A 25,555-nucleotide genomic window follows, 5' to 3' on the forward strand; every position below is an offset into this window, starting at 1 on the left:
AAAATCAAGTGTCACGGAATTTCAGATTTTGCAAAGTTCCACGACTGCGCTCGAATGACCAAAATTACTTCTTTGTATGTGTAAATGCGCTGCGAACTTTTTAAGGTGCGTTTGAATGCCTGCAAATGTGCTGTGAACATTTTGGCTTAAATACTTAAATCTTGAAAATCTTTCAAACTAAATCTTATGAAAACTTGTATATATGCTCATATATATTTACAAAATACTTAGAATATTTTGTAGACATTTGTCAATATTAAAAGCCTAACACTAAACATTTGGCTTAAAGGACCTATTACCTGATCCAAAGTCAAAACCAGCAAATTTGCTAGTTACCACCTTGAACAATGAGTTTTGCCCTTGGTTTTAAATCAGTTTTGTCCAAAACTTCAAAAATGAGGTCTCTGTGCTATAAATTTTAGAAAAATTTAGTATTTTCTAAAGCCCTATGTGTGAGAGGATGCATGGTTGCAAGATTTTTTGTAATGAGTTGATACTTAAATTTAACCCTTTAGGCCAAAGGACATCAAATTGAAAGAATGAATAGGAGATAAGAAACAAGATCAATAAGTAGAGAAAATCATTGGAGCTCATATGTATACTTTGCCTCGCCAAGAAACTTTTGGAGGGTTCGACCTACATTTTGCCAGATATCGCTTAATCTTCGGCATGGACATATTGTTAAATGTTTTCTTTTGAGACTAGTGTCAGATTAGCAATTTTAGAGGAGGACCTTCATGTTTGTGCTATAGTTGTACAATGCAATGCTTACTTAAAGTTGGGATGAACTCTGTTGTTTCACTGGTCTTACTTTTTCTTTTCTTTGCGCTATACTATTCCTTTTTTTGTTGGTTTTTCTAGTGGCAACCTTAATCTTTTGCATTATTTTTTTGTAGAATAGTTATGTACTATATATACCATGCTGATTTATTCTCTCAAATGATGACAGATCTTCCTGGTTCTAGTGTCCGCATCAATCTCTCTGCATCTGAGATTAACAGATTAACTGATGACATCATTGCTAAATCCAAGGAAACATATGATTTAGTTGCTTCACTTCCCCTTGTGAAAGTACGTTAGTTTAACTACTCAGTTATATCTATCTGACTATTATATGCATCATTGGATGAAAAACCTTTTGTAGTATGTGAAAGTTATTCTTTTTTGTTTGCTTTGTTAAATAAAATCTAATTGCAATTGTAAATGATTTATCTATCTTGATATTCCTTTATTTCCTTCTTGTGCCAAACAAGGAAGTTCATATGAGAATAGATCTGTGGCATAGTGCCACCTATGTGTCTTACCACCATGACATATCTGGAATAGTTTCTGATATGTTAAGACTTAGTACTGTGATTTTTTTTTTCTGCATTAGATTATTACTTTATGAAATATCGAAAGAGCATCATCTGCACTAGTCTCCAAGCCCTTTTGAACAGATCAAAATTCTCAACCTCATTAATTACTTTTCTCTCTCTTCAAATCCCATAGTTTTCCAGTACACATATAGACATATTGTCAATGGACAGTCAGCACAGGTTGAAAACATATCTTCCAGTGATTTATCGACACTGATACACCTGGCCACAAATACTGATGCGTGCCTCTAGGAATTGAACAAGTTGTAAGATTTGCTTGTTTTCTCTCCCGCATTGTTGTTCATAAAATTTATTAACAGACTTTGGTGGCTTTAATTGGATCAGAATGTTTCTTCTTGCACTTAAGACCTGTTTCCCTAACATTGGTACCCATCGTTTTTCATTTCTGGTTATTAAAAGTTGTTTCTAAATACTCATTCTTCAAGCAATATTTTGTGCAGGCTAGCTATTCAAATGTAATATCATCTTTGGGAGAATTAGAAGCTCACCAATTTCCTTTGATTCAATCTTGTGTTTTTCCAAGAATGGTGTCTACATCTGATGATGTTCGAAGAGCTAGTTCTGAAGCAGAGAAGCGATTAGATTCTCACTTCTTGATGTGCAGGTGCAGCATATAACTTCTTTTATATTTTGGGCTGCCTTTGTGCATAGCTAACTTATTACCATGCTCAACGATGGCCATGCCGGTGGTGGCACGACACCTGGTATGAGTTGTGCTAGTGGCACACCTTCATGCCGAGCCATGCTAATCGACATGGGTGCGTGCTGACCCGTGTTGATATGGAACCTAATTTTTTAAACTTTTTTCTATTTTTATCAATTATCATCAATCAATTTAGTATTATTCTTATGGCGGCAAATGAAGTCATCATCATCATCAATATGATTGAAGATTTTTTACAATATTTAATGCAATATTCTTGTATTATTCTTTTGCTAGTAAATAAAGTCTTTGATTCTCTTCGTCATTCTATATTCAACTAGATATTATTTTTAATTATTAAATTATTATCAATTAGTATTATGTATTGAATATTATTATGTGCTTAATTATATTATAGAGTATTTAATTATATTATGGAGTATTCAATATTAATATTATTTTTAATAAATATATTTAATCATATTATGTGTTGAATAATATTTATATTTGACTATTGCTGTATATATAATAAAATAAGTTATTTATAAGAATAATCTATAGATAAAAAACTATAATGTAGGTTTTAATACATATATTTAAACCAAAAATTAAAGATTGACATCCTGAATACACAAAAACATCTTTAAATATCTTAAATTTTTTATTAAAATTATATTAAAGGCATGATAGTGGCATGTAAAGGCATGTCACTAGCATGTAGGGGTGTACCGATCGGCACGCCCCGTGCCAACAATGGCACGACATGACATCATTGACCATGCTATCTACTATTTGAAGTTTTGAACCAAGCAATTTAGAACACTGATCACCAATATAATAGAGTTGTAATTTTGGAAAAATTTGCATATAACAACCTATATTATGGGTGATTCTTTTCCAGTTCTCACCTGCATTTTCACTATTTACAAATCACATCCAGTCTTTTCCATAAAATGAGCAAAGAGCATACTAGATTATATTAAGTTAACACTGTTTTTGTTAGTGGCATAAATAGGGAATATTCTGTTATGTTAGGTTGGTTTTTAACATTGTAGTTAAGTTCTGTTAAAGCATCTTCATTTAAAGCTTATACTCCATGGTTAATCTCTATTGGAGACCTAATGATAGGGTGTTTTCTTGTCATTTTATAGTAAATGTAGGATACTTTTTGCAAACAATCGATACAAGATTGGGACCACATATTTACTTATTCTAGTGTTATATGCCTATTTCCCTCTTTTATACTTAATTCTCCTACATTTTTTCTCCTCTAATTTGTTTCCTGAATGTAAATTGCTTGATGATACCTTCACTATATTTCAAATTATCAAACTAAGTAGGAAAAACAAATAGGATGATGGTTTGGCTTTCTTGCTAACTCAATTGGGTTTTCCCAGTGTCCCTTTACTGACATAACTGAGGAGAGTAAGAAGAGAACTAGAGCTTTTATTGACATGTGAAACATCAGGAATGTGTCTACTGTCCACCCTGCCCTGCTTGTTGGATATTCGTTCCTCCCTGCCAATTAAAGTGGTTCCCATCAGATAATCTTGCTCTAATCAATCCGGTCTTTCCTCTTTCCCAACTAATAGTAGCAACTAGTACTGTTGCTCTTCTTAGAACCTGGTGATTGATCAATCTAATAAGAAATAATGAAAGATAAGAGAAGTGAATGAAGATCTTTTTGGTAAGCCATCCAATATCATTTTCTATTCTTTTTACAAAACCTTCTGAGTTTTTCCTCAAAGCTGGTTGTATTGCCTCTTTTAGGCAATACTAATTACTGCTAGAGAAAAAAACTGAGCTTGTTCAATAGTCTTGTAACCAAAGAGAGGAATCATTAAAAGTTGAAAACCCTTGACTTTTGCCTAAGGGGATATGCATGCTAATCATGTCACGACCCAAAATCGGAATCATGACTGGCCATGTACCTTAATATGCTTGAGATACACGAAGCCTTACTAATACTTCCTAAGTGTACAATGGCAAGAATAAATAAACAAAGAGAATATGCTTTATTTAATTTAAACTAATTTGCAATGAAAATAAAACAATGTCATTATTACTGTGTCTCTAAACGAAATTAAATTAATAATTAATCTAAAATATAAGACCAAAAGAACGGAAAGGTAAATAGGTAAGTCCTAAGTGGAGATAGGGTCCCGGTATATCTCACTCAGTCGCCACGCTAACCATTACCTGAAATAATAGAAGAGAAAAAGAAATCTATGAGCCAATAACTATAGCACAGTGAGTGAAATTTACTCGAAAACCAAATAATTTAAAAATTTATAGTGTTAAATAAAACCCAAATTCAATAATATAAATGACAATTTCCAATAGGCATGCTCTTAAAATAATGACGATGATAACAATATAGAGTCATAACTTATAATTTTGCTCAGTTTCAATATATTAACATCTTTTTAATGTTTATAATGTCATTTGTCTCAATGGGTCTCTACCCTATGGATCCACATCAACTAGAAGTCATCTCAAAATGAAGCTCAGATCTTTTCTTTATTAGCTGATCCTGTTTGGGTCATCAGGAGGCATCACTATGATGCGGACATCAATGACATATTACACATGCGCATGTATTAGTGCAGTTTCTTCTTTAGGAAATTAGTCTAAGTCAATTATTTTTATTATACATTTGCTATTTATGGTGTTTAGGGTTATATTTGCTTCTTCGCAATTGTTTAGGGTGTTATTTGCTTATTGTCATTTGTAAGGTCTATATATAGGCCAACTTTTTACTCAATCAGGGTTAATGAAGAAATAAATTTTTTTTGAGATATCCAATATGAGTTTTGGGTGTGAAACCCTAATTGAGAATGGAGGTGTGAAACTCCATTCTTTTTTTTCTTTCTTTCATCATCATTGTTCCTAGAATCTTAATGATCAGTTTGTTTCACATCACACTATGTAAATAAATATCCTATCTTTTTTACTAACCGTTGAAAGATGTTAGAATCATCTCAGGAAGTTTCTGATCTATCCTGAGTTTGTTTCCTAACTTCACCAGAGTCACCTAAAAAAGTAACTGCAGTGATCTAATATAGGACTTTCCCCTTGACTTTCAGATAGACTTGAGTCACTATAAAAAGTCGCAAACGATCTATATTAGAACTGTTCTCTAAGTCATACCAATAAATAGATATGGATTCTGCTGAAAAAATCGCGGCGGCTCTATCGTGTGCCGGTGAGGGAGAGAGAGAAGGGTGCGTACGTGCGCTCCAAGAAATTTTTTTTTTTTTTTTTTCCAGTTCTCACAATTCAGCAATGGCAGCTATTATGACTTTGCGTGTATCTTATGATGGAAGCACAATAGGTTTTAGACTACGTAAAATTGACCTTTTGTGGCTCTTTAATTCTGTTTTAGAAATTTCAAATTTCCAGAGTATTCTTAGTGGAAGCTTGGACATCTTTCTGCAGATAAGCTTTTCTTTAGCATCAAAATTTAAATTGTAAAGTAGTTGCTTGTTTCTTTTCTAATTCTTTTAGTTCATTTTGATTGCATATGTAGTATAAGTCTTATTATTTTCTGCAAGATGATCAGGAAGCGTGAGGATGTGTATCGTGTCATTAAGGCGTTCATTGATAGAGGGGAACGGCTTGGCCCTGAAGGAAAACAATACGCCCAATGCTTGGTATAGGATTTCTCTAATATTCACCTTGATACATATCATTTTTTCTATTTATGTTGGTATATATTGTTTTCATACACTATCTTAGTCATGAGATATGACTAAGATACCTATTTATTTTAACAAGAGAATGCAGTTGTGAACATTTTGATACTGTGTCCCTCCTTTTGATTTAATGTTGTGGATCTCAGTATTTCTCCTATAGCTTTTGGAAACATTATGTCTTTTGTGCAAATGAGAAGCTTTGTTTAAAGAGTCTTTTATGCTTATAGCTCCATATGTATTCCAGTTTTATTAGAGAATTCATTATAAAACTCTAGGAAGTTTTGCCATTCCGAGAAGAACAAATCTGTGATACAGTTTCTAGAGGAAATGTGTCTTCTGCATGTTGTTTTAATACATTGGTGATGTGCAAAAATGGATATAGTCAACTAATTTATTTGGATCATATTTTATTTAGCTATTTTTTTGAGTTTTATGTATTCTTGTGACTTTAATGTGTGTGCCTGATTTAGGATTGATTTAATGCACTTTGTACTAATTAATGTTTTGTTTTGTTGATACGATCACTTCCTTTTTAAGATTTACTGTAAAATTTGAGTTCAATAAGGAGTCTTATTCATCCCTTATCAAATTAAGACTGTTGAGGTCTTTCCTTCATGTGAGGTGTTGAGGGCTGTGAATCTTTCTGATTTGAGTCCTAGTACCAACCATTAGAGTCTAGATACCAACCATTCCTTTTTCTTTCTTCTCATGATGCATAAATGGAGTCTTAGATTTCATTTTGCATGACTTATCGTTAGTTGAAGTTGACTAAAAATGGGGAAGTCAATTTAAATGGAAAAGAAAATGAAAATCTGTGTCATAATAAGTGAAATACTTGAGAATTTAGATCTTATAGATGTAGGCTTTATTTGTCGGTCTTATACAAAATGTTTGGTATCAGAGCTAACATTTCTTGACAAAATGGCCTATATGTGAAGCGTGTCCATGCATGCAACAGGGAACCTTTTCCGGTGAGGGAGCCTTCTACCAGTGGTAAGCCTCTATTAGTTGAAGCTCCACTGCTAGAGGAGACCACCTCGACACCGGAGGTGCACCAATTGCTGGTATAGTCTGTTGTCATGGCTAAAGAGATGAGGAGGACTAGAAAAGTCTTCAAGCAAACCATGGAGCATATGATGGCCCTTGTCACAGGGAATTTGGGGTGGCAGCTAATAGTATCCGTGATAGAAAACGTGGTGGAGAAAGATAGGAAAGGAAAATAAGAAGGGAAGGAATGGGGTTTCACACCTCCACCCTAAGAAACAGTTTCACACCAAAATTCTCTAGAGAGCAAAATCACATAAACTTTCATTTCTTCATTAACCCTGATTGAGTAAATAGTTGGCCTATTTATAGACCTTACAAATGACAATAAGCAAATAACACCCTAAACAATTGTGAAAAGCAAATATAACCTTAAACACCATAAATAGCGAATGTATAATAAAAATAATTGACTTAAGACTAATTTCTTGAAGGAGGAACTGCACTGATACATGCGCTTGTGTAATATGTTAGTGATGTCCGCATCAATCCGCACTACCCGTCGCGTCACCGCAAGGAGCTGTGGTTGCAACCATGGTCGTGGCGCCTTAGGAAAGCACGCGCCCCTAGGGTGGGACCCAAGCCACCCCCTAGGGCACGATGCCTAAAAATCCACATCGCTCAATCCTAGCTTATTCGACAGATTGAGGGCGGCCATTAAAACCCTAGCGTGTAGCATGGCTAAGGTTCACATTGAACCAGCTAAGCCATGGGTCCAACCAAGGGCTCCCTAGGCCACATGCAAACCAACTGTGCCCTCCACCGAACTTGGAGGGTGAGATAGAAGGTACGTGGATTGGGGGGACCTGAGCTACGACCTTAGACTGATCCAGCCAGACCTTGGTTTGAGTTCAGACCAGTAGGGGCGTAACACCCTAACCCTAACCTGTGGGGACCTGACCCACCAAAGGGACCATGGGGTCATCAAGGATGCAGACCACGTGAATTGCATCAGAATTAGGCACTAGGAAACCGAGACGAGGGACTGATCTAAGGGTTTTAGATCTCTAACGCGCGACTCGAATTCCCCAAGTACTCGGGAGGAGACTCATTGGATTGATTGCATCATCCTTTACCCTTATCTATCCAATAGTGGATAAGCTTGAGACAAGTCCTAGTGGATAAGATCGAGTTGCCAAATTACCATAGCGTCCCTCGAATCCAGCTTAACCATTTGTGTTGCTGATGCCTTTGGCATTGCGGTTTCGATTAAAATTTCAATAAGGCATCACACCACGCCCTCAAATTTCAGTTCTGGTTCCGCTTGCTCGCTTCACTTCTAGGTTCGACTCATGTCCAACTCACGCCACTTGAGTTCTAGCCACTGCTTCCTTGGATTAGCACGATGTAGTAGGCCCAATCCAATCTGGTTCTAGTTCGGGTTGGTTGGGCTAAATCATCTTCGATCTTTCTAGGCGGGTTGGCTCCTCCTTCCTGCACTCAATTTTGTCCTCCTCGGCTAGGCGCGATAAGGCGTGTTCAGGCTAGTCCTAACCAAATATTACTAGGCTTGCACTTGAGTGTGTTTGAGTCCCTTGACGGCCTGCTCGCGATAATTCACTTGGGGTCTGGTAGGTGGTTTGAGTCCGCTGATTCATTCCTTCAAGCCAAACCATCTCTTTGATCTTATCCTTTCCCTTCTAAATATTTAGGAAAAATATTTGTTAGAGTTACTTAGTTACTAAGTTTTCTTTCCAGTATAAAGGTTTGAACCCGCTACTTGTATTCTATCTAAAGTTTAAATAAATAAAAAGAAGTGAGACTTTATTAAGATAGCTTTTCTCTAAGTGTTAGTAAATTTTTTTTCACTTTCTTACTTCTATACTGACTTTAGTTTGAGGCTTACCTCTTGTGAAGAAGTTGGAGCACCAATCTTGTTCGAAAAGAAGAGCGACGGAACTTGCGACTATGCATCGACTATCGGGTTAAAATTCTCAACAAAGTGACGATCAAGAACAAGCACCCAATACCGCTGATTGCGGACTTGTTCGATGAACTTGGCGCAGCAAAGTTCTTCACCAAGTTGGACTTGAGGTTGGGCTACTACCAAGTGCGCATCATGAAAGGCAAGGAGGCCAAGACAATGTGTGTAACTCGGTGTGGTGCTTACGAATTTCTTGTTATGCCTTTTGGACTAACAAATTCGCAGTCACCTTTTGCACCTTGATGAGCAAGCTTTTTCACCCTTTTCTCGGCCGCTTTGTGGTCATCTACCTCGACGACATTGTTATTTATAACCAGACTCTTGAAGAGCACGTAGAGCACCTACAATCTGTCTTTGACGTCTTGAAGGAGAACTAGCTGTATGTGAAGCCAGAGATGTGTTCTTTTGCGCAAGCAGAAGTTAAATTCTTGGGGCATTGGATCAGTGATGGCGGTCTTAGGATGGACAAGGCAAAAATACAAGCAATCCTTGAGTAGGGGACACCAAAATCAACGATAAATTTGTGATCTTTTCTTGGACTTGCGAATTACTATGGCCGGTTCATCGAAGGGTACTCAGCCCATGCAGCCCCCTTAGATGGATTTGCTAAAGAAGAACCACCTATGGTGCTGAATCGAATGATGCGAGGAGGCATTCGCTCGGCTGAAAAAGACTGTGATGGAAGAACCGGTGTTGCGGTTGCCCGACATGTCTAAGTCCTTTGATGTACATACCAACGCCTCAGATTTTGCCATTGGCGGTGTTCTAGTGCAGGAAGGCCATCCCATTGCCTATGAAAGTCGAAAGCTGACCGATATTGAACGCTGCTACATCGTTCAAGAAAAGGAGATGACCGCGGTGGTGCATTGTTTGTAGACATTGCGTCATTACTCGTTGGGATCGGAGATGGTTGTGCGAACGGACAACGTTGCGACGAGCTATTTTCAAATCCAAAAGAAGCTATCCCCAAAGCAGGCGCGATGACAAGATTTTATCGCCAAATTCGATATGTGACTTGATTACAAAGCGGGCAAGGAGAACCAAGTGGTCGATGCCTTGAGCCGAAGAGTGGAGCTAGTAGCAGTGTGCCAACTCCAAGGAGACCTCAATCACATTCGTGTTGGCATGAGCGAAGATCCAATGGCGAAGGTGCTGTCCGGGCTCGCTGCGGAGGGCAAAACGCAACAGTTTTGGCTCAACAACGGGCTGGTTTACACCAAAGGACAACGAATATATGTTCCTAAATGAGGGAACTTGCAAAGAGACATCATGAAGGAATGCCATGACACCAAATGGGCAAGACATCTTGGGCAAAAAAGGACGTTGGCACTGCTGGAAGCTGCCTACGAGACTTGTCTATGTAAAGACTTGTCTTGTATGCCAACAAGATAAGGTGGAGCACCAACGACCAGCGGGTCTTTTGGAGCCCTTACCTGTGCCAAATCATCCATGGGAGAGTGTCTCCATGGACTTTATCTCAGCTCTACCCAAAGTTAGGGGCAGAGTCTCAGTTATGGTGATAGTCGATTGCTTCTCCAAATATGGGACGATTGTCGCAGCACCAACATACATCACTATGGAGGAAGCTGCTCGCTTCTTCGTCACCAACATTGTGAAGCTTTGGGGCATCCCTGGATCAATCATTAGCGATAGAGATCCCAGGTTCACGGGCAAATTCTGGATTGAAGTCTTCAAGATCCTTGGGACTACTTGCGATTTTCCACTAGCCTTTATCCGCAAGCTGACGGGCAAACCGAGCATATCAATGCCCTACTTGAAGAGTGCCTTGTATGAGTGCCAACCAGCGAGATTGGGTGTATCACCTTGATATGGCCTAATTTTGCTACAATATGCAACGGAATGAGGCGTCGCATACTAGCCTTTCGAGCTTGCAACGGGATGACAACCGCTTGCTCCTTATACTGTTGCTGCAGGAGAAGCCTATCGCAGCTCAAATGCCACTCAATTCGCCGTTGATCTCAAAGAGAAGAATGACCTTGCAAAGGCCTTCTTAGAGAAAGCTGCGTGGAGGATAAAGAAGTGGGCTGATGCCAAGCGAAGGCATCTAGAGTTCGAAGTGGACAATCAAGTTCTTGTCAAACTTCAATCGTACCAGTTCAAGGCCTTCTGCAAGGTCCACAAGGGGCTTGTTCGTTGATACGAAAGGCCATTTGTAGTTGCCAAGAAAGTGGGCAAAGTGGCCTACAAATTGGAGTTGACTCAAAATCTCAAAATCCACTCGGTCTTTTATGTCGGTTGTCTTAAGCCTTACCAATAAAGACTTAGAAGACCGTAACTGCGAAGTGTCGCGGCATGCTCCAGCAATGATGACATCCGCTCTTGATGAAGAAGTTGAAGCCATCTTTGACTCTCAAGCGATGCGACGTCAAGGAGTCCCATCGACCACTGAATACTTAGTGCGTTGGAAAGGATTGGCACGCGGTGAAGCAAGTTGGGAAAGGATGGACTTGCTAGGGCAATACAAAAGCTTCATCGTAGATTTTTAGAATTGTTGTGTGGCCAAAGGCATCAGCAACACAAATGGCTAAGCTGGATTCGAGAGACACTACGGTAATTAGGCAATTTGATCTTTTCCACTACTGGACAGGCCTAAAGCTTATTCACTATTGGATAAATAAGGGCAAAGGACGACATCTCTTCGATCTTATCTTTTTCTTTCTAAGTATCTATGAAAGATATTTGTTAGCGTAACTTAGTAGCTAAGTTTTCTTTCTTATATAAGGGCTTAAACCCACTAGTATTTTATCTAAAATTTAAATAAAAAAAAAATGAGACTTTATCAAGATAACTTCTCTAAGTGTTAGTAAAGACTTTCTCACTTTTTTATTTTCGTACTGAATTTAGTTCGAGACTTCATCTTAAAAAGAAGTTGGAGTGCCGTGCGGACTTGCCAGAATGCTACAAAACGTTAAGTCCATGGCAACAAGCTCGAGCCAAACATTAGTGCGAGCCAACCCGATCAAACGCTTGGGGATGGGCAAACGACCAGGGTTTGTTGGGGAAGGATCCCTTTTATAAAAATGAGGCCTTTTGCTCTTAGATCGGCAGAGAGTTAGGGAGGCCAACGCTAAAGATCGCGCCCTTTTCACAACTGAAGTTACTAATTTGTCCCTTGAAAGTAGGTGACTCGAGTTAGGTTAAGGATTCGGTCATTGGCGAGAAGACCCCATGGTCGACGGCTCCTAAGGTCACCACTTCATCAAAGAGGCTCAAAGAGGTACAAGTGCTGGGGTTCGATAGTTTCTCCCTCCCAACTTGAGTTACCAACCACACCTGCCAGGAGATTGGTAGCTCGAGCTCGGAAGAACCATCGATTGCCAGAGCCAAGATAGATGAGCAACAAGGAAGAGACTAGGAAGATTCATCAGCTTGGGACTGATGGTTTGTCCCGACTTGAATTACTAGCTACAACTACTGGAAAGCTGGTAGTTCAAGTGGGGATGAGCTATCAGTCGCCGATGTTTATATTGAAGAATGGCAAGTAGAAAACGGTTGGAGATCAGCGGCTTTCTTTTGGCGGTACCTTGTGAAAAAGGTGATGGAAGTGTGGTGGACTGTTATAGTCCGATCCAGTCCAAGCCGGAGTAAGGAACTGGGAATTGGCTTCATCCCCGAAAGATCAACTGGCGCAAGACAAGCACACTCGTCGGCAATCAAGATAGGAACCATCGGAGAAGACTTTCTGGTTTACAATCAGGACCCCAAGTTTTATTTTATTAGTTTTTGGTTAATGTTAGTCCATTGTAACCCCATTAGACCTAGGAGTCTAACCTTTATTTTGTACTTGGTTGCTTTAGGAGTTAGTTGGATCTGATCTCATCAAGCAAGGGGTCGACCGAGTTGAGTCTATTGAGTCAAGTTGAGTATGGTGTGCACCCTATTGGACAATCATTGATGAATGAGATTATTTTTCTTGGATTAGGAGTAATTGCTAATTAGCTTCATCACCAACCCTAGCTCGCCACCATCAACCACCACCATTTCCTCCTTCCAAGCGTGGCCACCCTTTCGATCAACCGAGAGCCCTAACCATGCCCCTATGCTATGATGGTCGGACCTACCAAGGGACCATTACACTAGATTTGGGGCTAAATTTGGTGAAGACACTTCTTTCCAACGTGTTATTTTTAAGTTAGTGAAATATGTAAAAATTAAGGAACAAATAAATGAAATTGATACTCACTGAAGTTTATATCTTGAATAGTGGGATAGAGAGGATGGTGGTGCCACTTGAAGAGAGAAGTTGTGTTCTGCCAATTTATGCATGTAACATCTGATTCTTGTGAAGCCTTACTTAGTCTAGTATAGGTTTTAAGACATTTATACCTTTATATTGCACTTTCTTTTTTTACTCTTGCAATACTTTCAGACTTCATATGTTCATGGAAATATATTGGCTTTACACTCTTTGGCTTGAACCTGATGCCTTGACATATTGCAAGACTGAATGGCTTGCCTTATGCCTCTGCCTTTTCATCTGTTTGTATCAACACTGCCTTTATTCTATAGAAAGTTTAAAGCAACTGGAACAAAGTACATTGGATTCTACGTCTTGCAAAGGCAAAGTGGAACCAATTACTTGACAATCTAAAATGTTATGATCATATTTCATGCTTTTAATTTTTTAATCTGCAGCGCTAATAAACTAGATTTACTTTTTAATATTAATATTTAATTCACTGCTGTGCAAGTTGATGTGATCGATATCTGTTTGATGTTCTATTCAGGTTAGTCTAATTTATTCTTCATGCTTCTAGTTATTAGATTGGTCTAATTTATATCATTAGTTTAATCTCCAAAACACTGACCACTGGAAGATATTAGATTGGTCTTTATATTTTCTTTTTTGTCATATAGTAACTCCTCTTTGTCCAGTGACAGGTTAGAGAATTTGAACGCCATGGTGCGAGACTTACTCCAAGCAAGAGAAATGAAATGGAGAATTTGAAATCTCAAATTGATGAACTAAGTTTGAAATACATTCAGAACCTTAATGATGGTTCTAAATTTATTCTTTTCAGTGAGCAAGAACTAGCTGGAATGCCTCTTGAATTCCTTATGGTGAGTTCCCAAATTCCTAGTTCGTTGCATGGAAGTTTATATTTATTTCATTTTCATGGATGTGCAAATTCTCTATAGATGGATAAGCGTTGCTCTACAAAATATATGGTAACATAAATTAACTGTCTTTTAGATGCCTGTAAGGTCTTATGTTTTTATCTTTTGGGTTATTATATATATATAGGCACTATCCACACTATGTTGGCCATAAGGAGCACCATAAGTTCTTCTATCTATAAGATTCCAACTGTTAGTTTATTTCCCTTAATTCCAAGTCATAGTTAGATAGATTGAGCAATCCATTCTCTTGAAAAGATTGGTCACCGCAAACAAGGGAGGTTTGACATTGCATTAGTAAAAAAATAATAATAAACAAAATGCAACACTAATTAAAGTGATTTTACTAAAAGTATGATAAACTATAAGCCGGTCGATGCATGCAGGTCTCATTTATGGCCATTGGATCAACGGGCAATACTCGACGCCGATTCCCATATGCGTGGCCCTTGAGAAGTTTATTAACCAGTAGGTCATCCCTAATTAGACCCTTATCAAAAGCTTAAGAGTTCGTTCTAGTATATTAGTTGAACAACATAGAGTATTGACCAACTCTTGGCTTACTGTATTAGTTGTTATATCTTAGACCAACTCTTGGCTTACTGTATTAGTTGTTATATCTTAGTGCTCTAATATATATATATATATATGCTGGCAATAAATACCAATATATGATTTTCTAGTTTTCTAGAAGTACTTTTGGTATCATTATATGGACATATAGCTTCGTCATGCCTTCTTTCACGGCGGCTTGTTTGTAACTTTTGCATCTGATGTGCCCAACTATTTTAGTGAAATTTGGCTCGTAATTGATTCTCATTGTTCTAAGTAACCTTGTGTTTGATCACTTCCCCCTTAAAATTTATTATTTCATGTTAAGTTTGTTTAATCTGTGCATTATATTGATTTATTTATCTCCATACAATATTTTAAAAAGCGGCCGCGGGTGGCGGGCGATCACTCCACTGCCTAATGCCTAGGCGGAAGACGAGCGATAAGATGGGTGACAAGGCGGTCTAGCATTTTTTATATAAAATAAAAGATATATATAATATAGATATATAATATACATTATATTCTTATATGTAAGTGTAACCAATATAGTATATACAAAAAATTTAGTAGTGCACTAAATCAAAATACTAAATAGCATAATCACAATTCACAACCATAATAACAATTAACAAGTTCACAACTATAATATCCACAAGAAATAATAGAAATACATAATCAAAGATTCAAAATTATCAAAACCGTAAGTTCCTAGTAACAAGTTTGCAATCATAATAAATAATATGATCAAAAATATTAAAACCATAACAAATAACATATGATCAAAATTATCAAAGTTCATAACTATAATATAAAGGCTCTATTCTAATGTTCTTCACAATTTATTGGAGGAGTTTCGTCTACCAAAAGATTATCATCGGAATCATCAAACTCTAGCGCAATATCATTCTCGTTGTTTGTTTTTTCATCCGTTTCAATTAATTACTCATCTAGAAAAGTGAAAGGAGTGCTACTAGTAGTAGCTTGAGTAGATCTAGTGCTCCTTAATTTTAAATATTTTTTGGCTCGTGATGTTCTGTCACCATCTCCTAAGTTAATCCTTCACCTAGAAAGATATCTTAATTTATATGATCATTATCCAACCATTCACTTGTATTATTTCTTTCTTTTGAAGTGACTAGATTCTTCTCTTTTGCTATTTTTTTCATTTATTTTTACATTAAATTGTAAGTAAACAAGATCATTCAACCTCTTCACTTTTAGTCTATTTTTCTTCCTTGAATGAATTTGAAATCAAAGACTAAATCGATTTGATAATAAAATTTATCAATTTAGCTTAGTGACAATGCTTAATGATATATTACCTATTTAAAGGAGCTCCAATTCATTTCACATTCTAAGGAGCTACATGTTAAATTAAGATGCCATTTTAAGTAGGGGGCACCAGCTCTATATACACTCCACCTATGAGCTATAACCATAAAAATTAAAAAGTAAAAGACATTTTTAATTACATATGCTAATTAATAATTATTACTTGGGTTGAATTTATCACTGTTAAGTTCTCTTATTAATCTTCCTAGTGGTCTCCTAAAATTTTCAGTGGCATTTTTATATACTTTTATCTCCACATTCAAAATGTGAATTTGAATGGCTTAATCTGGATAAAAGTTCTCAATACAACTAAAAACATCGTCCATTACATTTAAGTCACTCCATTTTATTAATATCTATATGAAGATAGTATGGATTTAAGTGATATGTAGCAATGTGGAGATGTATATCAGGCTTTCCATTTTTGTAGTGATAAGTTGCATCTTGATACAATCTCCTCTTTAGGCGAAGGCTCGATCTATTCCAATTTCTAGATCTGGACAGAATCTGCCACAGAACTTTAGAAATAGATCTCGAAAGATGCCGCCGTCGGATCGATGTGAGATTTTGATAACATAATTTGAATTTCTCTGACATTCCACATTTTAGAAACGGATCCTATCAAATATTTCACATTTTCTATGATCATCTATATTTTAGGTATTCGGGGAATCCTCCTTAGCTCCGGAAAAGAGTTTTCCAACAAATCAAGTTTCAGGCGAATCGGATGCTGAGATCTCAAGATATTGTCCGATTAGTGGACGAATGTCGAGAAGGCTGTCTTAGGATCCGTGGATGGAGGCACGAGATCCTTGATGATGGTGGTCGGTGGTGGGTCGGGATTAATGGGTTGGCGCCGGTGAATAAGTGGTGGTGGAAGGATTATAAGTGATGGAAGGGGTAGGGCTAGTGTTGGGATAGATTGGAAGAAGGGGGAGGAGAGGGCCACCCCTAAGGGACTTGGATGATTGGCCGGTCGAGGGAGATTAGATGCGGCGTTGCGGGGATCGAGAGAGTGGGAGCGAAGAAGACGAAGGAGGTAAGGCAAAAACTCAATTCATCAATAATGATACTATGGTTGCCATCCACACCTTTAGAGGCTAATCAACAATTCAAAATTAACCCTAAACAGTGCATTTTCACCGACCGCATTCGAATGCGCCCCATCGCGTTCGAACGCATTTATTTCTCACTTCTCTGGATTTGCGAACACGATGCAGGCGTTCGCAGGCGCGTTCGAATGCACAATTCACTCTCTGAATGTGCAAACGTGATGCAGGCGTTCACAACCGCGTTCGAACGCACTCCACTCGCGTTCGAACGCGACATATAGAAAACTTATTTTTTTAAGAATTAAACACTAAAATAAGAGACAAAGATATCCCTAAAGTGTATCCATGCTCGAAACGACATCAGTGAAGTCCGAATTGTATCAATCCACCACGCTTCCGCAACCTTGTCCTCAAGGTTTGAAATTTGGGAAGCGATCCATGATATCTGACTCTTGCTCCCATGTAGACTCGTCAGTTGGTTTGCCCAGCCACTCAATCAACACTTCGGTCTCCAATCTGGATCCATGGCGTCTTCTCCTACGGCCTAAGACTCGGACCGGTTTAGTTAGGACATCTTCCTCCATTGGTTCGGGCAAGGCCGAATCCACCACATGATTAGGCCCGATTTGGGCCTTTAATGCCAATACATGGAAGACCGGATGGATCTTGGTCCCCTCAGGTAGGTTCAACAGGTAAGCTACTGGACCGATTCGTTGTAACACTCGGTATGGACCATAGTACTTGTGACCCAACTTCTGGTTCAAAATTGGCCTCAATATGGATTGCCGGTACGGTTGAGCTCGAACGAACACCCATTGATCCACCTCAACTCTCGCTCACACCGGTCTTTGTCATGAGTCTGCTTCATACGATTTTGGGCTGTTGCTAGGTGAATCTTGAGCCATCTCAAGGTTTCATCTCGATCAGCAAGTTCCAAGTCGAGCTCAGTTTTATCTGTCGCCGCGAGTCTATCGTAGGTACGCAAGACAGGGGGAGTGCGCCCATAACCTACCTCAAAGGGGGTCATGCCGATGCTAGAGTGATGAGCGGTATTGTATGACCACTCGGCCCATGGAAGGAATTTGACCCAATCCTTTGGTCGGTCCGCCACAAAGCATCGCAAGTATTGCTCTAGTTCGTGATTCACTACCTCGGTTTATCCATCCGTCTCGGGGTGATAAGCTGAACTAAGGTTGATTCGAGTCCCTTGCAATTTGAAGAACTCGGACCAAAACTCGCTGATGAAGATGCGATCCCGGTCTGACACGATCGTCTTAGGCATCCCATGCAAGTGCGTCACTTCCCGAACAAAAATTTCAGCAGCCTTTTTCGCTAAAAACGGGTGCAACAATGCTATGAAATGAGTATATTTGCTCAGCCTATCCACCATAACAAACACCACCGATTGTCCTTGGACCTCCAGCAACCCCTCGATGAAGTTCGTAGAGATATCCTCCCAGATATGCTCCAGTATAGGCAGTGGTTGCAACAGCTCGCTGGGTTTGAGCGTCTCCGATTTGACTTGTTGGCCGATTTGGCATTCACGCACATATTTCTTCACGTTCGACTTCATCGTTGTCCATGTACAGTTTTGTCTCAGCGCTTGTAGGTACGTAAGACCCCTTCATGGCCTGCTATAGGAGTATCATGGAAGTGTGCCATCAATAGTCTCCGTAGCTCTTCGTCCGCGGGTACCTTGATCCGCCTGCGCTCGAGTACCAACCTGTCGCGCGCCTCTTGCTCGGGGTGGCTTGATGGGTTCTCTCTCAGCTCCTCCATGAGTCGGACCAGATCACTATTCCCTGCGCTGGCTCCGTAGATCGAGAAAAAAAGGAAAAGTGGATGCTGAGAAAGAGACGAGCTCACTTGCGTCCCCTACGCTTGGAAGTTCAATCAGTGGTTGATTTCCATCCAGCAGCACTCTTTGATCATTCCTCCAAAATGTCGCGGGCCCCAAGCTTTGAAGCCATTAGGTCCCCAAAACAATGTCGGCGCCTCGCAAGGCCAACAGATAAATGTCCAATGTGAAACATTGGCCTTGCACCTCCAACTCCACACCTTCACAAATGAAATCTACCTGCAATGTGGTGCCGTTCCAATCGTCACATCGAACCCTTCCATGGGTTCCAACTTAAGCCCAATCTTCCTAAGAAGCCTCTTGTCAATGAAGTTGTGGGTGGACCCGGTGTCGATCAAGATTCTCACTATGATTGTCTCGAATACACCGTTCACCCGCAAGGTCTTTGGCACAGCTGCCTTTGAATAGGCATAGAGGGAGATTTCGGCTATCATGTCCTCCACGAGTTGCTCCTCAGCTACTTCTCCTTGATGTCTAGCCACACCTTCATCTTCAGCTGCAAACTCATCATCCACATCCTCTAATCCATCTATTAGTATCACCGATCCTATCGGTTTAGCGCAGCGATGTCCAGGTACAAACTTCTCATCACAACGAAAGCATAGGCCTTTGGCTCTTCGTTCCTCCACTTGAGCAAGTGTGAGTGCTCGTCCCGGTCCTCTAGGTGCGTACTTCACATCTTGGGATGGCTTCAGAGGTGCTCGAGAAGGCACCATTGCAGCAGCGGTCCTCGGTACGCTGATAATATTTCTTGTCGCTATGGTTGGTTGAGCTTAATTGCGGCTTCGTTGGCTCGTCCAATTCTATTTCAGGTGTAACTTAATGGCCCTGTGTTTTTCTTCTATGAGCACCATATCTTTCGAAGGCTTCTTTTAAAGTTCTAGGCCTTAAAGCCCTCATGTCGGCTTGTATGTCTCCCCGCAGCCCGGAGATGAAGGTGCTGCAAAGTTGTTGATCCGTCTATAGGGGTTGACATCGGCTACTTATCCTCTCAATCTCTTTTTGGTATGCCCCAACCGTTGTCTTTTACACCGTCTTTGAGAGGAGAGCATCGAAGTCTTCATACCTCGACGCTCCAAATCGCCGCATGATATTGGCACAAAATTCAGCCCAAGTTTCGATAGCCTCATTGGCATTGGCTACTCGAAAACAATGAAGCACCTCATCTTCAAGGTGGAAGCTCGCAAGCATCACCTTGTATTCTTCCGCCATACCTTGGTATGCGAAGAATTGCTCCGTCCTATACAACCAATCGATCGGATTGCCACCTTTGAACTTGGGGAATTCGAGACGCACAATTTGTCCACGGATATCGTTGTCTCGTTCTGAATCATGTCCAAGTCCTTGTCTAACCGGAGGAGGATGCACCATGAATGGTTGATGATCCCTCATTCGGTTTTGATTAACTCGCCGTGGTTCCGGATCGTATTGCCCCGCCCACGAATGTTGATCTCCAAGGTTATCTCCATAGTGGTTCGCTCGTCGGATGGGTTCACTTGCAACTGGGCCTAGTGGAACCATCCTTGCTTGCCTCTTCCCATAGGGTGGTGGCAGCAGCGGCTCTTGTGGTTGCAAATTCTGAATCGGTGGCGGTGGGTTCATGGGAATGGACTCGCGTTGTGGGGTCGATGGTGCGTTCCCGTTCGCCATGGTTTCCCTTGTCGCCCGTAATTCCCGCATCATCTCCATCATCGTCTAGTTGTTGATGGCCATTTGTTCGGAAAGAGACCCCAACACGGCTTGAACAATAGGTTCTTCCATATTCCGATTAGAATGGGCGGTTTCTCGGGTGGAAGTTCCTGCAACCATTTCCCCCTCCTCTATTAGGAGAATCTCTTCTTCCTCATCTCGTCATGCAGCCATGGCTCTGGTTGTCGTCATAGGAAATGCGTGTCCGAGGAACGGTGGCTCTGATACTAGCTTGATACGATCTCCCCTGTAGGCGAAGGCTCGATCTATTCTGATTTTCAGATCTAGACAGAATCTGCCACAAAACTTTAGAAATAGATCCCGAAAGATGTTGCCGTCGGATCGATGTAAGATTTTGATATGTTGTAGCCTCAGAAAAGAGCTTTCCAACAAATCAAGTTTCAGGCGAATCGAATATTGGGATCTCAAGATATTGTCCGATTAGTGGACGAACGTCGAGAAGGTTGACTTAGGATCCGTTGATGGAGGCACGAGATCCTTGATGATAGTGGTCGGTGGTGGGCCGGTATTAATGGGGTGGCGCCGGTGAATAAGTGGTGGTGGAAGGATTATGGGTGATGGAAGGGTTAGGGCTAGTGTTGGGATAGATTGGAAGAAGGGGGAGGAGAAGGCCACTCCTAAGGGACTAGGGTGATTGGCCGGTTGAGGGAGGTTAGAGGCTGCGTCGCTGGGGATCGAGAGAACGGGAGCGAAGAACACGAAAGAGGCAAGGCAAAAACTCAATTCATCAATAATGATTCTGTGGTTGCCATCCACACCTTTAGAGGCTAACCAACAATTCAAAATTAACCCTAAACAATGCATTTTCACCGACCGCGTTCGAACGCTCCCGATTGCGTTCGAACGCATTTATTTCTCACTTCTCTGGATTTGCAAACGCGATGCAGGCGTTCGCAGACGCATTTGAATGCACAATTCGTACTCTCTGGATGTGCGAACGTGATGCAGGCGTTCACAACTGTGTTCGAACGCACTCCACCCACGTTCGAACACAACATACATAAAACTTAATTTTTTAAGAATTAAATATTAAAACAAGAGACAAAGATACCCCTAAAGTGTATCCATGCTCGAGATAACATCGGTGAAGTCTGAATCGTATCACATCTAAAAAAGTCTTAGAAGAAGTCTCATTGTTATCAAAAATATTTTTTATTTCTTTTTTAGCATCTTTCAACCCACCATATATGAATCTCATTGATGGCTTATTTTCACCATTAATTACTCAAAGCAATTTCATTAAAGGAATGAATATTTGAACTGCAAATGACACTTGCCCCTAAAATTGGTTATTGAGGATATTAGAATAAACCATTTTTCCTTTCGCAGTTTTTGACCATTTGTAACTTAAAAATTTATCGGAAGTAAACATAAGGCTTAATTTCTTCTCCAAAAGACTCTGCAATGTTAGAAATGAAGTGACAAATCTTATGACCTCGGGTTTCATGATCTCCTTTTTTTATATAAATTGATGCATCAAACTTAATGTCTTGTGATATCCATAAATGAAGATAGTGACTTCCTTCTTACGTTCAATTGAACTTTTAATCCTTCCTTTGATATTATCTCCAATATCAAAATCTATACAGTTGGCGACATAAGATATCCAGTATATACGTGGATATTTTTGCTTCAGCAACCATACAGTTGCTAAATTAGCAGCAGCATTATTAGTCACAACTTGAAACACATTTTTCTCTCCCACTTTATTGATACCCTTAACAATAATATTATAAATATATTCACTTGTATGTTAAACTTTAGAATAATCAACTGAATGTACAAAACTAATCCCCAGCTCACAATTGACACGTAAATTCATAATGCTTCTTTCTTTTCAATCTGTCCAAGTGTCTGTCAAAATAGAGTAGTCATTTTTCTTTCATGCATCTCTATGGTTCTCTAAATCATCATTTGTTTAAGCTACTTCTTCAAAAGCGGCTCATATGACTCATGCATAGATGCCAGCTTGAACCTCGGATCATACTGACTAACTGCTTCCATCATTACATGAAATGATTTATTAGTAACAACATTAAAAGGAATGCCACACTTATAAATCTAATGAGCTAAGTACATTAGCACTCTATCTCTTTGTTCTTTTGCAAAAGTATATTTTTATGCTTGTTTGTACTATCTTCCCCCAATCTTTAATTGCAACTTCTAGATCAATAGAGGTGTATTTGTATAAAGGACCTCTACTCGGTCTTTTATTGAATCTTCCTTTTTTCCAAATAAGTTTACTTCTGCCCTTACTTCTACTTCCTCTTTTGATTTATTTTTCTCTCTTTGTTTCCCTCTAGATGCTCTTTATTAACTTTTTTGGCCTCATCATTAGCTTTTCGACAATGAGCAACATCACCTCTAACATGAGCAATATGCTTTTTGAATCTACTGATTCCTCTTTTAGTGACCTTCCCACAAAATCTACATTTTACCGTATTCGCATTATTTTTATTTGAAAAATATCTATATTACCACTTTAAATCATTGGTGCTAACATGCACAAAAAATTTAAATGAAGTTGACCTAGCCACAAACAGTGTTTGAGAGAAATTAGTGGTTTTATCTGATTATCTGTAATGAAATTAGCTAAAAAACAAATATAATTGATAATTCACATTTCAAATTTAAAAACAGTAATGTTTTACTTTCTCAAGTAAAAACTAAAAAGTAAAAACTAACAAGTAAAGACAGTAATCAATAACTAATTACTGATTATTGATTAACAAATCAAGTAATTTTTTATTAACAAATTAAGTTACTGATTAAGAAAAAATTAACAGATAAGCAACCAACATTCAATTGATTAAGTGATTACTGATTAATAATTAACAAATTAAGAAAGAAATGTAAAAAAGCAATTCAACAGATTAACAGATAATTACTGATTTACTTCAATTAATTTCTTTAACAGATAATTACTTCAATTAATACTTCAACAGATACTGGCCAACTTCAATTAGGAAATAAGAAGTTAAGAACTAAACGATTAAGACAGAATTGATCAATTGAAAATAAAAATTAAATAAATCTTTTAGTGTGAGAGACTGAGACTATAAGAGAGTGAGAGAGAGAGAGAGAGAGAGAGAGAGAGAGATTGAGACTGAGTGAAAGAGAGAGAGAGTAGTGGAGTACTGTCCGTTGTGGGGGAGATCGAGAGAGAGTGGGAGAGATCATTGCTCATTGGCGATTTCGCTGTGGGAGAGATTGGTCGTCGCCTTTACTGCCGCCGGCCGTGGAAGGAATGTGTTTTTAGGATTTGCCGGTGTGCTATAGAGAGAGATAGAGAGCAGCAAGCAAGAGAGAGGGGTGGTCGTGTAGTTTTTATTTTTATTTTTTATATAGGTTAGTAATTAAACCAGATCCGCTAAGAAGCCCGACCTGCTAAACTATCCGCTTAAATTATTGGTCGGCCGAAGTGTCAATCCGCCTTGTCGGGCTGCTCGGCTTGTCTAGCACTATTTAGCACCTAGGCGGTCCGCCAAGGCATCCCCCCGCTATTCGCCGGTGCATTTCCGCTTAGCAGCGTGGCTAGTGTGCTGCCTTGCCATGGCGCCACCTTTTTCGGCATTCGATACACTGCCTCCATATTGTGAAACTTCCATTTGATGAACAGCAAGAGAAGGATATGAATAACTTGCAAGAGCTGACACCAATTTCTTCTTTTTGACACTTTCTAGGTTTCCTTTCCCCAACTGTTCCCTTTATCTGTCTCAGTAATCATGACTAGATAAACTTATTGGAAATTCTTTCTGGGATTCTGCACACTTTTAGTTTTTGGGTTGCCTTGATGATAATTATTCCTGCATCATTTTTTCTTGTACTGACTTCTTTCCTTCTTATATTGTTTGTCTCTACACAATTTATGAGATATGTTAACAAATTTTGGTAGTTCACGTGAAGTGATTGTAGCATGATATGAGTGTGGAAGAATGTAATTAAGTGAAACATCAGAGCCCGAGAAATTCTAATCAATAATTCTGTAGCTACTAGATTATTGAAACTTATTACTTTAATATGTAATCTGCTAACTCTTTTAAGTGGAACTGTCTTCTGTCCTCTGTATACTTAATTCTCTTTCCTATTTCAAGGGAATTGATGTTAGAAATTTTGTCAAACAGTGAAAGGCATGTTAAATCTATATTGATGGTTGCAAGTTTGGTCTGGTATACTAACCACGTTTAATTTGTTTAAAACTGAGATCATTAGGTCTATTGATAGACAAATATGACCTTGATGGAATACTTTTTCTTTTGACCAGATTAGATTAGCATGTGCGCAAATGCATACTGCCTGGAAAAAAATTATGGATAACTTGCAAGATGTAGTTCTGCATGCTGTTACTGCTATCGCCTTTTAATTTCTAATTCCAGTTAATTCATCTGTACTCTTTGCTTGTTATTTTTCTGTCTTGTGATTTTTACTCAGGAGGGGAAATATTAAATTGTGTTATTCAGAATTTAGAAAAAACCGGTGGAAAACTGAAGGTTCTATTGACAAGTTTCCATGTCACTCCAATTCTTGAGTATTGCAAGGTGAGTTTTATATTCTTCATATCATGCATTCCCAATTTCCAGTATTAATCCATTGGATTTTGTTATTCTCGTTTTTCTCTTGTTTATTTCTTCAAATTAACTGTATTTTAACATTTTGTAGCATAGGATATTAAAATTGAAATGTTATATTTTTTTGCATGAAAAGTAATTTTGCTGTATTGTGTATTTATTATGTTTCTGACTTGTTTTGGCACATGACCTTCCTTTTGCCCTGGAAGGTAATCTAGTTCTTTTCTTTTGTAGGACAATGCTTGGTTACTCCCTTGTAGGAAATTTCAAGTACTAATGTATCTTCAGAAAATGTCTTTGTAAACACTATATCTTCGTCATTCTGAGAATGCTTCTTAAAAATATTCCAATTATGTTCAGATCATCATCATGCCGAGAATTTATGCTAAAAAACTCTTTCAGTTTTTTTCTTCTGTAAAACTGACCAAGTTGAATTTTTTAGAAGCTAGGCTAATTGATCCCCCTTTACAGAACTCTGTTAAAATTGATTGTCTTTTATGAGATGTTGCCTATATCCTTAAGAACTTGAGTTTTAAAATGACGGTTGTGCCGAAGGCATCCTAGGTTAGTACGCTCTTATGCGTCAGTGACACGCTCCTAGCATGCATTGACACAATTTTGACATATTTTTAATTAAAAATTTAGTGTACTCAGAG

The 25,555-nt window shown here is 38.9% G+C and overlaps 1 protein-coding gene across 3 annotated transcripts in view; it reads left to right on the forward strand.

Moving 5' to 3' along the window:
• Window positions 1–25,555, forward strand: part of LOC140792485 (probable thimet oligopeptidase) — a 54,667-nt gene that overhangs the window by 1,529 nt on the left and 27,583 nt on the right. For all 3 annotated transcript variants that reach the window (XM_073143522.1, XM_073143523.1, XM_073143521.1), the window contains exons 2-6: window positions 950–1,071; window positions 1,820–1,983; window positions 5,585–5,675; window positions 13,588–13,767; window positions 24,792–24,869. In XM_073143522.1, coding sequence (XP_072999623.1) covers window positions 950–1,071; window positions 1,820–1,983; window positions 5,585–5,675; window positions 13,588–13,767; window positions 24,792–24,869 — 635 coding nt within the window. The remainder of the gene's footprint in view (window positions 1–949; window positions 1,072–1,819; window positions 1,984–5,584; window positions 5,676–13,587; window positions 13,768–24,791; window positions 24,870–25,555) is intronic.

This window comes from Typha latifolia, chromosome 7 (genome assembly GCF_019914945.1).
Source record: "Typha latifolia isolate L0001 chromosome 7, TyphaL0001v2, whole genome shotgun sequence".
NCBI lineage: Eukaryota > Viridiplantae > Streptophyta > Magnoliopsida > Poales > Typhaceae > Typha > Typha latifolia.